The 15,403-nt window shown below is 35.4% G+C and overlaps 1 protein-coding gene across 4 annotated transcripts; it reads right to left on the bottom strand.

Annotated features, from left to right (window-relative positions):
- Positions 1–6,722: 6,722 nt before the first annotated feature.
- Positions 6,723–14,870, bottom strand: LOC141586370 (kinesin-like protein KIN-4C). Of its 4 annotated transcripts, none has more exons than XM_074407575.1 (27): positions 14,497–14,870; positions 14,250–14,396; positions 14,006–14,158; positions 13,653–13,906; positions 13,128–13,303; positions 12,883–13,007; positions 12,734–12,770; positions 12,537–12,628; positions 12,265–12,381; positions 12,061–12,174; positions 11,893–11,976; positions 11,610–11,802; positions 11,392–11,495; positions 11,193–11,291; positions 10,971–11,084; positions 10,784–10,900; positions 10,625–10,705; positions 9,996–10,067; positions 9,834–9,924; positions 9,708–9,727; positions 9,538–9,626; positions 8,903–8,974; positions 8,587–8,814; positions 8,206–8,347; positions 8,073–8,111; positions 7,423–7,974; positions 6,723–7,341 (listed from the first exon to the last, which is right to left on the bottom strand). In XM_074407575.1, exons 1-27 carry the CDS (start codon positions 14,635–14,637, stop codon positions 7,024–7,026), a joined length of 3,771 nt encoding a protein of 1,256 aa, XP_074263676.1. In that variant the 5' UTR covers positions 14,638–14,870; the 3' UTR covers positions 6,723–7,023. The 4 variants fall into 4 exon arrangements, with proteins under 4 accessions (XP_074263676.1, XP_074263677.1, XP_074263675.1 ...); XM_074407576.1 differs by having other exon boundaries at positions 9,708–9,724; positions 14,497–14,846; XM_074407574.1 differs by having other exon boundaries at positions 9,708–9,724; positions 11,392–11,501; positions 14,497–14,846.
- Positions 14,871–15,403: the final 533 nt, after the last annotated feature.

Consider the following 15,403-nt stretch of genomic DNA (forward strand, 5'->3'; position numbering starts at 1 on the left):
TTCTTACTTAAGACGGGCACTATCCGTCTTAAGTTGTAGACGGATACCATTTTGTGAAACAAAATGCCCAAATAGAGGATAGTGGGAGGCACATGGGGGTGCCCCCACCTTGTCCCCCATATTCGTTTTGTAAGTGTAACTACCCGTCTTAAGATTCGACCCGTCTTAAGCAAGACCTACTCAGGTATTTATAATTTCTGGCTCCGCCCCTGGATAGAATAATTGTCGCGTATCTATTGTTGTCAGAATCCCGATTCGATCCTTTGATTCTACGATTTTACGATCCAAAAATGCTTGTCCGATCCCGGATCCTACGATTCTATCAAGTTTGTAGAATATTACGATCTTATTTCTTTGAAATTTTCTAGAGGTAGGATCAGAATACGATTCTACGATCTTACGATCCGACTCCATAGTAAACATATTAAAATAAATTTTTATATAACGACATCGTAAAATCCAAATTTCATGTCATTTGTAGAAACATGTTCATGAAATGATACTAAACTCATTAATTATCATTATTTTGGGTATAAATAAGTGTTTTGATCTTCATTTATATATTTTTACCAAATAAATAACTATATTTAGTGAATTTGTAGAATCTTACGATTCTACGATCCGATTCTACCGATTCGATCCTACCGTCTCCATCGATTCAAAGTAGAATCTCGATCCTGACAACATTGCTAGTCGTATCACTACGAAGTTGTACCTATACCTTCATGTAATCATGTCAACGTAATTGCTTGTTTCGTACAACTATCGAAGTATGTCTCACCTGAATTTGAACGTGTTAAAATTCCATCAAAAACAACGTACAACTTTCAATCTTAATAATTCAACTAATTATTATATGAGTACAAAAGCTGGTTATTAATGAGAAATTAATTCGGGGCTTTGCTCCTCTGTACCAAAAAAAAAAAAGGCAAATTAATCTATCATGGCAATCAAACTATCCAAATATGCAATTAGACATAGACAATCTATATATCTATATATATATATAAAAGAGAGTTTTTTCGAGCGATTCTAGAGCGTCCACATCATCAAAAATTTATTTAGGAAAGTTTTATAAATAATATTTTCCACATAAAAAATAAAGTGGAGAATCTTTTAATTATTATAATATCTATATTTCCTATTTTATATTCATGATAAGTTTCTAATTTTTATATAAAAACTTTGACATTTCATTTGGCAAAAAAATGTTGTTATAAAAATTATGAAGATAACATAATTAGATTCGTGGTAAAAAATGTTTTCATTAGAGTATAGATTTCATATGATTTGCACATAGGAGTATTAAAGATGGTGTACTTTTTTTAATATGTTATATGTCCCACATCGAAAGATTAACATAAGATGGGTGATCCTATAATTATAAATAGGAGTCATTATTGGAATCTATATACCAACCAAAAACCTATTGAGTCTCTTAAGTATTGTTTTGGAGAGCTCTTATAAAAGTTTATATCATTATCTTCAGAGCATGATATATACATATTTTTTCTATATTATGTATTATATTCAAGTGATGTTTATATTCTTTATATAAAAACTTATACATCTCATTTGCCAAGAAAGTATTAGAAAAAACAAACGTACGAATATTAATAAATAGTACTCCCTCCATTCAAGACCAAATACAACATTGTCATTTATACACTTGCCAAGACACAAATTACAACGTAAATATCTTTAAGTTTACATTATAAAAAATTTAAAAATTTGATATTTTCATTATACTTTATAGATGAATCAAATAAGATCCCACATGACCATATTTTTGTCCTACGTATTGCAAGTAATCGTAAAGATTCTATTCGTTCATAAATAGTGTAAAAAAAGCAATGTTGTATTAGGTCTTGAATCGAGGGAGTATAGTATTTGCTCATTATTATTAACCCGGGTAAGATGTCGAATTATGTGCGAAAAAGATGGTGTATTTCTAAGTATGTTATTTGTCCCACATTGAAAAATATGTTAGTGTGGTGAATATATTACATATAAATAATAGAATTGTCCCACATCGAAAGTTTAGCATAAGATGGGTGATCATATGATTATAACTAGAAGACATCCTTAGAACCTAAAAACAAACCCATAACCTTCTTAGTATCTTAAACATTGTCTTGGAGAACTCTTAAGAGTTTATATCATTATCTCCACGATATGATATATATATTTTTTTATATTATGTCCATGTGATGTTTATAATTTTTATATAAAAACTTATACATCTCATTTAGCAAATTAAAGTAACATATTTTTTTTTTGAAAAATTATATAATTAGATTCGTGGTAAATAAATGCTAGGATTAGAATATAATATCATATTATTTGCAAGTATTTTAATTACGATAAAAAGTTAAAAAAAATGTACTATACGAATATTAATAAATAGTATAGTACTCCCTCCGTACCACACCAAAGGTAACGTAGGGAAAATTGGAGTATTTAAGAAAAAGTGGAAAAAGTAAGGGTAAAGAGGGAAAAAATAGGTGGGGTATGTAATTGTGGGTTTAATTGTGGGTTGGTAGATGGGGTATGTAATGGCATTTTGTGTAAATATCAAATGAGTATAATGATAACTTGATAATGTTGTGGGCCAAATAAGGAATGTTACCTTTGGTGTGGTACGTCTGTTTATAGTAAGTGTTACTTTTGGTCTGGTACGGAGGGAGTATTTGCTTATTATTATTAAACTGGGTTAGATGTCGAATTAGGTATGAAAAAGATGGTGTATTTCAATGTATATTGTTTATCCCACATTGAAAAATAATGTAGGTGTGGTAAATATATTATATATAAATAGTTGAATTATCCCACATTCGAAGATTATCATGAGGTGAGGTATCACATGATTCTAAATAAGAGTTATATTTGAAACTTAGGGGTATCAACCCAAATTTTTTTGAATTGCTTAAAAATTATCTTAGAGAGTTCTTATAAGAGTTTGTATTAGCGGCAAATTAAACCTTAGTTACAACAATACTATACAAATATTAACCACGTAGATATTTATAAAAGCGATTATATATTACTATATTAGTGATATTATAATGTTTATTTTAAGACAATCGATAGTATAATAACTTTATTTAAGACAAAATCATAATTAAAAAATAAAATGGTGCTAAATATACATAAATTGGTTATTAATGTGTCATATAATGATAATCTCGGCAATAAAATAAAAAATTTATGAATTATAATACAATCAAGTGTTGCATAAAAAGATCTTGAATCCAGAAACAAATCAATAATAAGATTTTTTACTTTGATAAATAGTAGAATTAAATCTTTTTAACTTTCAAATATAGGTAATTATTATGCCTCATTATATTTGAGTAACTAAACACATCATAATTTTTAACTATTAATCAAAATCGCACCAGAAAAAAAAAATATTTTGCATTTGTTTATACATTTGATTGCTCCCTCAATTACATCTTAAAAGTCGTGTTAGAAAAAAAATGTAATTTAAATCATATCATTTGTACATATTTTAATTATGACAAAAAATGGAAAAAAAACATACGAATATAAATAGATAGTATAATATTTCTCATTATTAAATCGGGTTGGATATCGAAATAGGTGCAAAAAAGATGGTGTACTTTTTCGTGTGTTATTTGTCCCACATTGAAAAATAATGGAGGAGTGGTAAATATACTACATATAAATAGTTGAATTGTCCCACATCAGAAAATTATCATAAGGTGGGTGATCTTAAAAATTAATTTAGGAAAGTATCATAAATAATATTTTTTGATGTAAAAACTAAAGTGGAGAATCTTTTAATTATTATAATATTTATTTTCTATATTATATTCAAGTGATGTTTCTAATTTTTATATAAAAAAATTTACATTTCATTTGGCAAAAAAATATCGTTAAGAAAATTATGAAAATAACATAATTTGATTCGTGGTAAAAATGATATCACTAGCTTATAGATTTCATATAATTTGTACATATATAAAATTGTGTATTTCTTAGTAAGTTATATGTCCACATTGAAAAATAATGTAGGATTATATAAAAATAATAGAATTGTCCCACATCGAAAGATTAACATAAGATGTAGCGGTCTTATGATTATAAATATGAGGCATCCTTGGAACTTAGGTATCAACCTAACATCTTTTGCGTCTCTTAAATAAGATATTTTGACTTTTGATCATATCTAAATAAATAATTAGACATAAAATGTAAATATTAAGACCTTATAACCAATTTTTTTTGCTAAGTTAATTACCCCGTTGCAACGCACGGGCATCCAAACTAGTAATCTTACTAAGTAAAGCGGTGGTGTTTGTGTTTGGCATGCAAGGGGTAATTGTGTGTAGAGATCAATATCGAATACCCTAAACTTTGCAACTGGAAAGATGCTTTATGGATAATTGTGTGTAAAGATCAATATCGAATTATTGACCATACCTCGAAATTAGATTAGTTGATAATTTTCCAACCATGAATTCAACAATCTTCTATTAACAGGCAATTTCGAAATAACGTCTTTGTATACTATAAACGGTATAGACGAGTTTTAATATAGAGATAAAAATCGAAGTTTTTGCTTAATTAGGGTTCAAACCCAAACTATTTAACAAAATAGGGCGTACCAAAAATGGGTGCACGTCATTATTTTCACTTGTAAGAATGAGTAAGAAATTATTGTTGTTTCTACATTCATTTCCTATATAAACTACTCCGTATATGTTTTAGGCTCCTTTTAACCTAACCTGTTTCATAATTCCACACCTACGAATTGAAGGAAAATAATTATAAGAATTACGTTCACAATAACTTTGCAGTTAGTCTTGCTGAAGACGGGTCGGAGCAAGTGACGGATAATGCCACTCATAAAACGGATAGGAGGGACAAGGTGGGGCACCCCCATGTGCTTCCCTCTCTCCTTTATTTGGGTCATTTGTGAGAGGAAATGGTATCCGTCACTCCAAAGTGACGGATACGTGCCGTCTTCAATGAGATTTTGTGATAACTTTGGGTCGTATTTTTTCACGTAAGAATCAATCTTCCTTCTGAAGGCATAGTGTTCCAAATTTATAGATCCATATTCCATACATAATAAAATTAATTGTTCAAGTTGATGTAAATTTCACTATTGAGTACTAAAGGACCAAACACAGTGACAACGGCGTCAATTCAGCACGACATTCTCGAGCACCACCGTACACACGCAACACCACCAGATGAGCCGCCATTGTCGAACCCGAAACCGAGCTCAAACCACTCATTCAACATCTCAATTTAATAAAAACAGAAGACAAGCACAAATCCTAATCTTCTGAGTATGCCATTGTTGTTGGTTGCGATTACTTCTAAATTCAATTTCGTTTTAAAATTGAATTAATTATAGGAAAGGTAGCTGAAGAGCATCATCGACTTAGTTATAGCTGATCGATTGAGTTGCCGGAGTTTCCGACTACCACTGATTGTCCGACGCCGATGATCGGGGGTCGTGGGCCTGGGTATGAATTAGAGACTATGTGGATGAGGTTGAGGGTTGAGTATTCGTATAGGGTATTATTATTATTTGAGTCAGTTTGTACGGTTCGCACCTTAATTTAGTTCGCACATCCTAATTTGATTGATTATTATTTAAAAATCAAGTGGTTTTGTAAACAAACTCTACAAAGTACATCATCGGACTACTAGTAGAAAAAAGAAAAATTAATTATCTTTAAATAAGGGTTTTATAAAAGTTGGACACTCTCGAAAAGAACCCTATATATATTGATTACCTGTAAAGGTTGTCATATCATAATATCATAATCGTGTAACAGTGTAATTCTTTTGATCGTTACTTGTTCTATTCCAAAACACACAAAGAGATCCAGAGTGGCAATGTTGTTTGCGGTGGAGGTCTTACTGACTTTTACGTTATTGGCGACGCCGGTGATGGCATTCATGCCTCCGATGAGGCGATTGACTGTGTTCGTGAGAAAAGTTGGAGTGGGAATGATAGCGACCATGGACTTTCGCAATCTACTGTCCTATCGCCTGCGTCACCACTTCAGTTTACTGTTTCATCGTGTGCGCCGCGACTTCTATGACCTGTTCTATTATTTGCGCCGCGTCTTCCATTCTTTTACCTCGGCTTTCGCCTGACTGACTCGATGCTTGATGTTTGCAAAGATAGGTTCACGGTGATTGATATCATGATATAGTGCTTTTGTAATTTGAGTGACCTCATAATTGCTATCTAAGATTTATTATAAATCTATACTATATTCTTTTTGCTAATTTGATCATATTTATGTTGCTGTTTCTACCTTTATTTCCTATATAAGCTAGCGGTATGTTTTAGGCTCCTCTTAACCTAACCTGTTTCACAATTCAACACCTCTGAATTGAAGGAAATTAATTATAAGAATTACTTTCACAATAACTTTGGGTTATACTTTTTCACGTACGGATTTTACTCTAATTTAACCCTCACCAAGGTTTGAACTTTAGACCAGCGGGTTATTCCCTTATATTTTGACCAACTTATTTTAAGTGAGAGATAAGATTAAAGATAAAAAAAAGATTTAAAAAAAAAAAAAAAAAAAAAAAAAAGCATAATAACATTTTTCACCAACTCTCGTCAATAAAAAAAGCCAAACTTGGGAGGGGTTGTCTTCAGTTAAACCTAGCAAAATGGGTTGCGTACCTGTAAGTTCTACCTAGGGCTGAAGTTTTATCGGCCAAATGAAACCGTAGATACCTTATATAAAGTGATCAAATAAATTGAACATCAGGTAGACATTGTTGCTCTAAGTTACTTTTCTTGTAACTTGAATTGGTTACAACAACTCAACTCCATAACAAACACTAAATTACAACCAGCTTACACCCGATGACCAGTAGAAAATCCAATGAAGACTAATTTTTGTACTGATGCAACCAAATCAGAGGTGGGATCTATCCTATGTCAAACTCTATCCTGGAAGCAAGGTTGTTGAGGACGACGTTACCCCCGTAAGGGTGTTAGGAAAGGGAGTTACAGTCTTACAGACCAAGATTCTCCTTTTCCTCTGACTTGGGTTTCGGTCTTCGAGCTGGACTAGTTCTATTTCTCGCAGGTTCACCAGACTCCTTTTGGACACCACATTCTTCTCCTTGTTCTGAGTTCCTGTCTCTTAGAAGATTCATGTTTGCGCCTGCTGACCGCATTGCCCTTGGTAACCTTAATGGAATGTTATTATGTTCTGGCCGTGTTGTTGTTTCTTCTGCATCCTCAGCTGCTGGTTTAGTAGGTGGGGCTGCGGGAACAAGCTGAATCACAGATTTCCTCCATTTTTTCCGAGTGGTGGCATTTGATTTTCCCTGCAGCAAAAATGGATATTAGAAGGGGTTTCATATCATAAAACAATTAGTTTAAGATGGATACTAGGTCAAAAGACGTACATGTGTATTCCCAATGTCTGCCAAAGGCGTCCGACGGTTTGCATTTTCTTCAGTTTGGTCACCAAGTGCACTTTGAAGCAAGGCGGCACCTTGAGCAACAAGGTCAGCATCATCAACCTCTTTAACCTTCTGGTCAGCATCATCAACCTCTTTAACTATGCCGCCTTCTCTATTGATGCATTTCTTCAAAGAACAGCCACAGGATGCAGAGCAGCTTCCTCCAGAAGCACGACACGCACATTTCATGGTCTTGCAAAATGACTGTTTGCTGCAAGAGCAACACACGACGGCTATTGATTTCTCTTTTGCTGTTGCTGAAGTGTCGGGTAAATCGTCCATGTTCAAACTTCCACCACTGTCATTGTCCAATGACTGAGACCCTGACCGGCCATTCATCCTCGAGTTCCTTTTCCTTACTAAAAACATAGAGTTCACCCATTCATCATCGCCCGAATCCTCATCAGAATTGTGGTCAGAATCTGATGTATCCATGTCCTCCAACAGCTCTGCTGCATTGCCACCAAACTTAAAAAATCCCGAGGCTCTGGGACCCTACATTCAGTCATATCAAAGACAAAGAACATGGTGAGCAGAGAATGCCAGAAAGTATTTAAATAGAAAAATGACATTAACACGGGAGTTATTTGTACCTGCCGCAAGTCATAAATACGGCCGGCATTGTTTTGTGCCTGCATCAACAAACAATTAAGAAATATGATTTGCGTTCATATCAGCATCACATGGCTTGTAGAACTATGTAAAAAGAATGGAGCAGAAGCAAACCTGCTGCATTTGGTGAACAAGTTCAACATTTTGCTTTTCCAATTGTCTAACAAAGCCATTTAGCTTGACCACTTTCTCTTTCAACTCTTTTATTTCCAAGTCTTTCTCCCTACAGTCAATTTCTCTATCCCTCACCGTGCACCTAGTCAACAAAGCACAAAGGTTAGCTTTTGAACTAATTTAGCATGATCATTTCTATTTTGACTTTAAAAACAACAAACCGATTTAATTGCGTCTGATAAATTCAGACAAAAAATCTCCATATTTCATAAAATCTAATTCGAGTTTTAAGATGGAAATATTTCAGGCGTAACAAATGCAACTTTCCAAACTTCATACATTCAACTGATAAAAACAAACAATTATATTAGAAGTTGGTACCTGGCGGAAGAAGCAATATTGAATAAATAGTTCATCATAGTTTTTAATTCAGCTAGAGATCGAACTTGGTTCCAACGTCCCTTGCCATTAAAGACACGTTCACGTTCTTCTGCTTCAGATAGTTGTGAAGCCATCGAGACTAAAGCGCTAGAAGAAGTGGCAAGCATATTTTCAAGCGCAAAAATCCTTGAGTTTCTTGCACCAGGAGACATTGTTTCAGGGCATCCACTGCAGCAAACCATTCAACAGAAGCTTTTAAGAAACAAGAAACTAACGAGTATTATTAACTTCAATGACAAACAATACTATTTCCCACCTCATATTATTCTGCTTTAGCATCTCTGCTTCTTCCTTCAGCCTTGCTATCTCTTGTGCCATCTTGGTTCTCCTGCAACATCAGCATAAGATTGGACTGATTGTGAGAAATTTATCGAAGATGATTGTATTTGTTTGCATCACTAACCAAAACCCCTTGAAAGTCTAAAGGATAAATGCAACAGGGAGCTGAAGCAACATTTTGAAGGACCTTTTATTCACTATTTTAGTATTTTTTATATATGCAGTATATTCAAGGTAGCATAGGACCACATCATCATCATCATTTAGTATTTGGATTTTATTTTCATCATCATTATATTGAGATTCGTCAGCTACACAAATGGCATTATTTGAAATGCCCTAAGCTCACATTTAGAATTTTCGCGGATGAGATTTAAGGGATCACGTAGAGGTGGGCATCCCATTGTTAATATAGTATTAATCATAGTATAAGCTAGTGCTAACTGATGAAAATAAAATCCAAATACAGAAGCCAATACAGACTTCAATGTCAGATACAAAATAATCTCCATGATGTAGGAGATTACAAAAATTATTTTTTTGGCGTGCAGTTCCAGTGTAGTTCCTAACATAGTTCATATATAAACCTCTATCACAGAGCTAAAAACTCACTCTTCCATTTGACGTTCATACTGGGAGCGAACTTCATGTACATGCACAGTGACTTCAAGCTCATGCTCAATTCCTTCCTTTAGTGCCCTCTTCAAAGCAAAGTACCACAAATCAGCAAAAATCAATTGGTTAAGATATTAATTTTTTTACAAAATCAACTTAAAACTTACTTGTGCTCCAGCACTTCCTGCTGTTAAGGGGGAAGAAAGGAAAAGAGAAAAATAAATTAGATGCAGTTACAAATAGATTTTATTTCTCGCAATTCACAACCATATAAATCATGCATCAAAGCTTACCTGATTCACGAGATGCAGCTTTCCGCGATTCAAGAAGCTCTTTTAGTCTTTTTGTAGCTGTAGCTGCCTCTTCGGTTTTCCGTTGTAGGACCTGGTACATAAATGTGAGCTTAAGTATTGCAGTTCCCTAAATATACAAGAGTGAGACAGGGTCAGTTTTACCATTTTTTGCCTCTGATTTAATGCCAATAGTTTGTGCATCTCATATTCGTTCCTGCGTCCCTCTTTCTTTAGCTGTTAGCCAAACAAGTTCAGAAAATATCATAAATATTTTGGTTTATGAATCTTGCATCATGTCACCTCAAAAGGAAATGAAATGTAACAAACTACTAAAGCATTGTCGCAATCCAGCTAGCTTAATTATAAAAGGAGGCAACAAGTACTTTTGGAAAAAGAATATTCTCAAAAAAAAATTTGTGTAACAAGACCCTTATCTAGATTTTAAAGACGGCAAGGGATAATGTGATAATGAGCAGGGCATAGTACAAGAATTAGGAGAAAAGATAGTGTAAAAACTAAAAATTATATAGTGGTCCGCCTCAATAAGCCTTGGGCTTAATCACATCCAAGGCACGCATTTTAAACTAAGCTTAGCAATAGCTCAATTAGAAATATAGCATTCTAGTTATTTCATTGATTCAAAAGCAGGGAAATGTAATGCTAAGGGTTGATAAATAGAGGCGTTTCATTGTGCCATTGCATCAAGAGATGCACATATCTCTCACGCACTTTAAAATTATATGGCAAATGCTTTATGCCAAAACATGATCCAAGAAACACTATTCGCCTACCTGTAACACTTCCTTTTCCCTGGAGGCCTTCCACATCCTAAATTGTTCAGACTCTTGCTTTATCTTGTTTTGGAGTTGAACCTATTACAATTACCTTGGTAAGCAAAGAATATCTTATCTCCATATAACTTTAGGAAGCTATAGAAGCCTGCATCAAACCTTTTGGGACTTGATACGCTGTATCTCATCCTGCAACCTTTTGGCAGCCTCGTCACTTTTCTGTTTTTGTCTTAAAAGCTGAGCTTGAGCTTCTTGTTTCTTTTTCAAAGCTGAAACCTGCAGTCCGATGTACTTCAATAAAAGAGAACTGTTTAAATCTCAACAAGATTTTGTTTAGAATATTGACCTGTGATTCAAGAAGATTCAGCTTTTGTAGGTAGTCTTCCTTGAGTTTTTGAGCACCATCATCAGAGGTTGATGAAATGTTACCAAGCTTGTGCCTTAAATCCTCAATTTCTTTCTGTCAGTTGGTGAGAGACAGACGAAGATAAGTCAGTTTTTCCGATCAAGACCAAGACTGAATTGAGTTTGGGCCAAGGCCAAAGTACATATTATATTAACTTCTCACCTGCAAGACCTTCTTTTCATGTTCCAACTCCAGAACTTTTTTCTCATAATGTTGTTTAATAACAGTGGTTTCACCACCAGCAAAACGCTTCATTTCAGCCTAGTTTAGAGAAGAGCTACCATTAGAGGAAATCTAGGTAGAAGCATTAACTTGTGTAGTGATATTTCATAAATGTACACGCAACAAACAGCACAGTTACCTCCTTCTGCTGAAGCTTCTTATCTAATTCTTTCAGTTCCCTATCTAGTGTTTCTTGTAGAGACGAATGCTCAAGCTCCTTTTCTTCAAGCTCCTTTTCATCACCTGAAACTTGTTCTACATATGTGAGTCTCTAAGACAAAACAGCATGTCCAATTACAAGTAGCAGGCAGACATGGTGATCGTTATTAATAGACACTGATGCAATTTTGCACTAACCTGTTGTCTCTTTATCGTCAGAAACAGAAGAAAGCTCAGAAAAGTAGCTACTTTTTGATGGCAGAACTTCATCATCTGAGTCAAAAGTATCAGGGGAACCATTGTGCTTCAAGGCATTTACATTTTGTAGTCGTACCAACTCTCCCTCTAATTCTTGAATTTTTGACACGTAAGATTGAACCAAGCTGAATTCCTGTAAATTAATGTACATTTCCTTTAGAGGTTCCATATTTTGACAATAATAACCTTGTGAATCAGATAAAGTAAAACCAAAGTGCCATGCCTGATCTCCATCAGACTCTATCTCATCCCAGGATTTGCCGTTCTTAGCAGCTTCAATTTTCATTATTAATTTGTCCTTTTCAACCTGAAAGTGGAGTTACAGAATATTAATAGTGACAACATTGAGAAAGGGAAGTTGATGTGGATACGGTTTACAGAAAACACATACCTGCGCCTCAAGAGCACGACGAGATAAAAGCTCACAATTTATGTTACGTTCTCTTAGTTCCCGTTGCAGCTCTGCATTACTTGCCTCTAGCAAAGATATCTTGTGCTTAAGAATCTGTTATAAACCAGATTACATTGAAGCTATCAGCGTAAATTATAAAAAGTGGCAAACTAATTCTTTCCTTGAAGCAACTAAGCAAGATACCTGAAGTTCCTCAAACGAAACACTTGAGTCACCACGGTAATAGAGAAGCTCTGCCTGAAGTTGCTCTATCTGACCGCGCATTTGTTGCAACTGAGCAGCAACAGGATCGCGATTGATCTACAGAGTAACAGATTTTGAGACAAAGTCAACATTATAAGCCAAGATATATTGACAAGCCAAGTAGCATTACAGCTATAGAGAAAAGAAAACATGTAGCAGAAATGATACAGCGAGAACATTTTTCCTTATCAAATGATACAACGGGAACTTACAACAGCCTTGTTTTGAATGTTACGAGCACGATTTGCATACTTCAGAGTGTTGAGAGTTTCCTCTGCATTTGTGTCTGCTGGGCTAACACAAGCTACGACAAAGGCATGGATAAAATGTTAGGAGCTATTTTTGCCTCAACGTGATATTATGTACAGTATAAAATGCAGGAGACATATGACTAGGGGATCGAACGTACCAATCATCACAGTTTTGCAGTTACCTCCCAAAGAATCCTACCAATTGAAAAGTTTAAATCAAAACTAACAATTTGTGGAACGAAAGATAACACACAAACGAACAACTTGACATAAACTTATGATTCAAGAGTGAAAATTAAAGGTTTACCTGTAGTAAGCGTGTGAGCTTACTATCTCGATAGGGAACATGACCCCCTTCTTTTCTTTTCTTTTCATCTCCGAGTGCGCTAATTACATTTCCAAGAGCTAATAGCCCTTTGTTGATATGAATTCCTGGGGCGGAAAAAACAACACACAAAAGAGAAAGAAGCAAATGAGTCCTAGAACAAGCTGTTTATTCTGCCCTTTTTTCTGATAAAAATCCGAAGTAAACTTATTAGACGGTAGTCATACCTTCTTTTAGACGCATTCCATCGGCTCCTGTCCGCTTGGCTCTTTCAGATCCAGCAAGGTCAACAAGGTGGAGCTTGGCACTCAATATATCATCACCAATATCGTCATCTGACCCTGTTGGACATCGAGCTTTCCTCTTTTGCTCCATAGATATGGTGAAGATGGCGTGTGATCGACTGAAACACAACCCAAAAAACATTAAGTTGGGATAAATACTGGCAGAAAGCACGATCAAATAAACAACAAATTCAAAAGCTATTAGAATAGCACATATTATCAACTGGATTCAATCATATATACATCACAAAAAATAGCTAGAACAGCAGCCATCTATTAAAGGCAACCTACTAAGCAGGATATTCCGTACTACAAGTCTACAATTATGGGTGACAAGCATACAAAATCGATACATGCCCTTCTTCATTCTTACTGTATTCAGCTCACAAGATCATGACTTTTAAGTTTTAACAATTTAGACAAAGAAGCTTGTAGCTCGTAGATAATCCGAGTAAACAAACAATGTACCTCGATTGACTGTTCATGTTTGTGCTTCCCGTTGCACGAGCAATAGATCCTCGAGTGAGGAAAGAGGCCATCTCTTCTTGAGAGAGAACCTCGGGCTCTGTGACACCAGCTAAGGTGATACCGCCATTCACCGTCTCTCTAATCTGAATTGGAACCCTAGCTAATCCAGAAGCTTTTGCTACAGGCATCCCTTCGCCTTTAGACACCGGTGGAGGAGTCGGATCAAGCAAATCAAACACCTCCTCCTTAAATATCTAGCAACATTCCAATCATAACAATCAGATCAAATTCATAAATACAGAATTGCTGCAAAATAAAACAATGCATAAACTGTAAACAAACAAGAGGAGAACCTCAATAAAGGATACGCGAATGAGAAATTCGGTTGAGGCTTTCAAAGACTGAACCCTAGAAAAAATGGTGTGCATCACTTTGGGAATAATTCCATCGCTATTTCCGTCTCCACTGTAATTAGTTCCCATTGTATACGTCTTTCCAGAACCCGTCTTCAATCAATTAAAACACAACAATCAATCAATTGTAAACAATAAACCGTCAAAATACGAAACAAAGTAAACGACTTTTGCAGAAACTAACCTGTCCATAAGCCAAAACAGTGCCATTATAACCTTTAAATAAGCCATCAATCAAAGGGGCAACACAATCATCAAAGATTCGACATGACGGAAATGCGCCATTTCCGAATACATAATCAAAGGTGAAGGCATGCGATCCAATTTGAACCTGTTTTATTTCATTACCGAAACCTAATTAAACCAAAAAGGCAAAAAACAGCGTAAATGTTTAAAAGGAGAAATAATAAACGGAAATGTTGATAAATTACCTGCGGTTCACCGGGGGGAATGGTGATACAATGTGTGCAACCAAGGAGGAGCTCGGGAGTGATTAACGGACGGATATTTACCGCGACACGGACCGATTCCTTGTCGCTTGAAGATCCGACCTTACCGTCGATTTCCACCATCTTTGAAAATTAATTATTGAGAATAATTAAATTAAAATGAAGGATGGCGATTGCGGAAAAATGAAACGGAGGAGAACGTTGGAGAGGAGGGAGAAGGGGAAAGAGAGAGAGAATGGATGAATGAATGAATGAAAGCCGTTGTTGGTTTGAAATTGAAAATAATGGAGAGAAAAATGTTATACGGTATTGAGGAGAGAAACGGTTGATTTAATTTAATTTAATTATTTGTTTGTATTTTTGTTTGAATAGCGGGAGGAGGGATAAAAGCTGAAATTCAAATCATGTGGGGTTCCGTTTGCTTCTAGTTGTGTCATGTGTGTGAGAAGGATTGGATTGAACGTGATTTTGGGCTTGGTCATTTAATGGCGTTACTCCAAATTATACTTTTTTTTGGGAGTGCTTTCTTAATCTCGGTCTGAAGATTGGAGACCTGAGCCCCTGCATTAACCCGCTATACAGCTTCTCTGGGGCCGCCCTGGTACCCCTGGGGTCAATCAGACTGTCGGTGATGTTCGGCCAAGCGGATGCGGCTAAAAATGTTTTATCTGAGTTCGTGGTTATCGATGGTTCGTCTGCCTACAATGTTCTCATAGGCCGGGTCACTTTGAGCAAGGCCGATGCGATGATGTCCATCGGGCCCCGACATTGATGTACGTCTCGGACCGGGGGAAGCACAAAAGCTCGTCTCAAAGGACGAGAAAGATGAAATAGTCAATATCCAAGTGTCTGCCAGGGGGTGCAACATGCAATCCCTCAAAGTGGCGAA

Source organism: Silene latifolia, chromosome 6 (assembly GCF_048544455.1).
Source record: "Silene latifolia isolate original U9 population chromosome 6, ASM4854445v1, whole genome shotgun sequence".
Taxonomy (NCBI): domain Eukaryota; kingdom Viridiplantae; phylum Streptophyta; class Magnoliopsida; order Caryophyllales; family Caryophyllaceae; genus Silene; species Silene latifolia.

What these genes read in the sequence shown, in the direction of transcription:
- LOC141586370 (XM_074407573.1), bottom strand. Translation starts at nt 14,637, where the DNA reads ATGGTGGAAATCGACGGTAAGGTCGGATCTTCAAGCGACAAGGAATCG. An exon ending in TTCCCCCCGGTGAACCGCAG is followed by an intron (nt 14,397 to 14,496) that starts GTAATTTATCAA and finishes GAAATAAAACAG; the next exon opens with GTTCAAATTGGATCGCATGC. An exon ending in CAGGAAGTGCTGGAGCACAA is followed by an intron (nt 9,627 to 9,707) that starts GTAAGTTTTAAG and finishes TTTGCTTTGAAG; the next exon opens with AGGGCACTAAAGGAAGGAAT.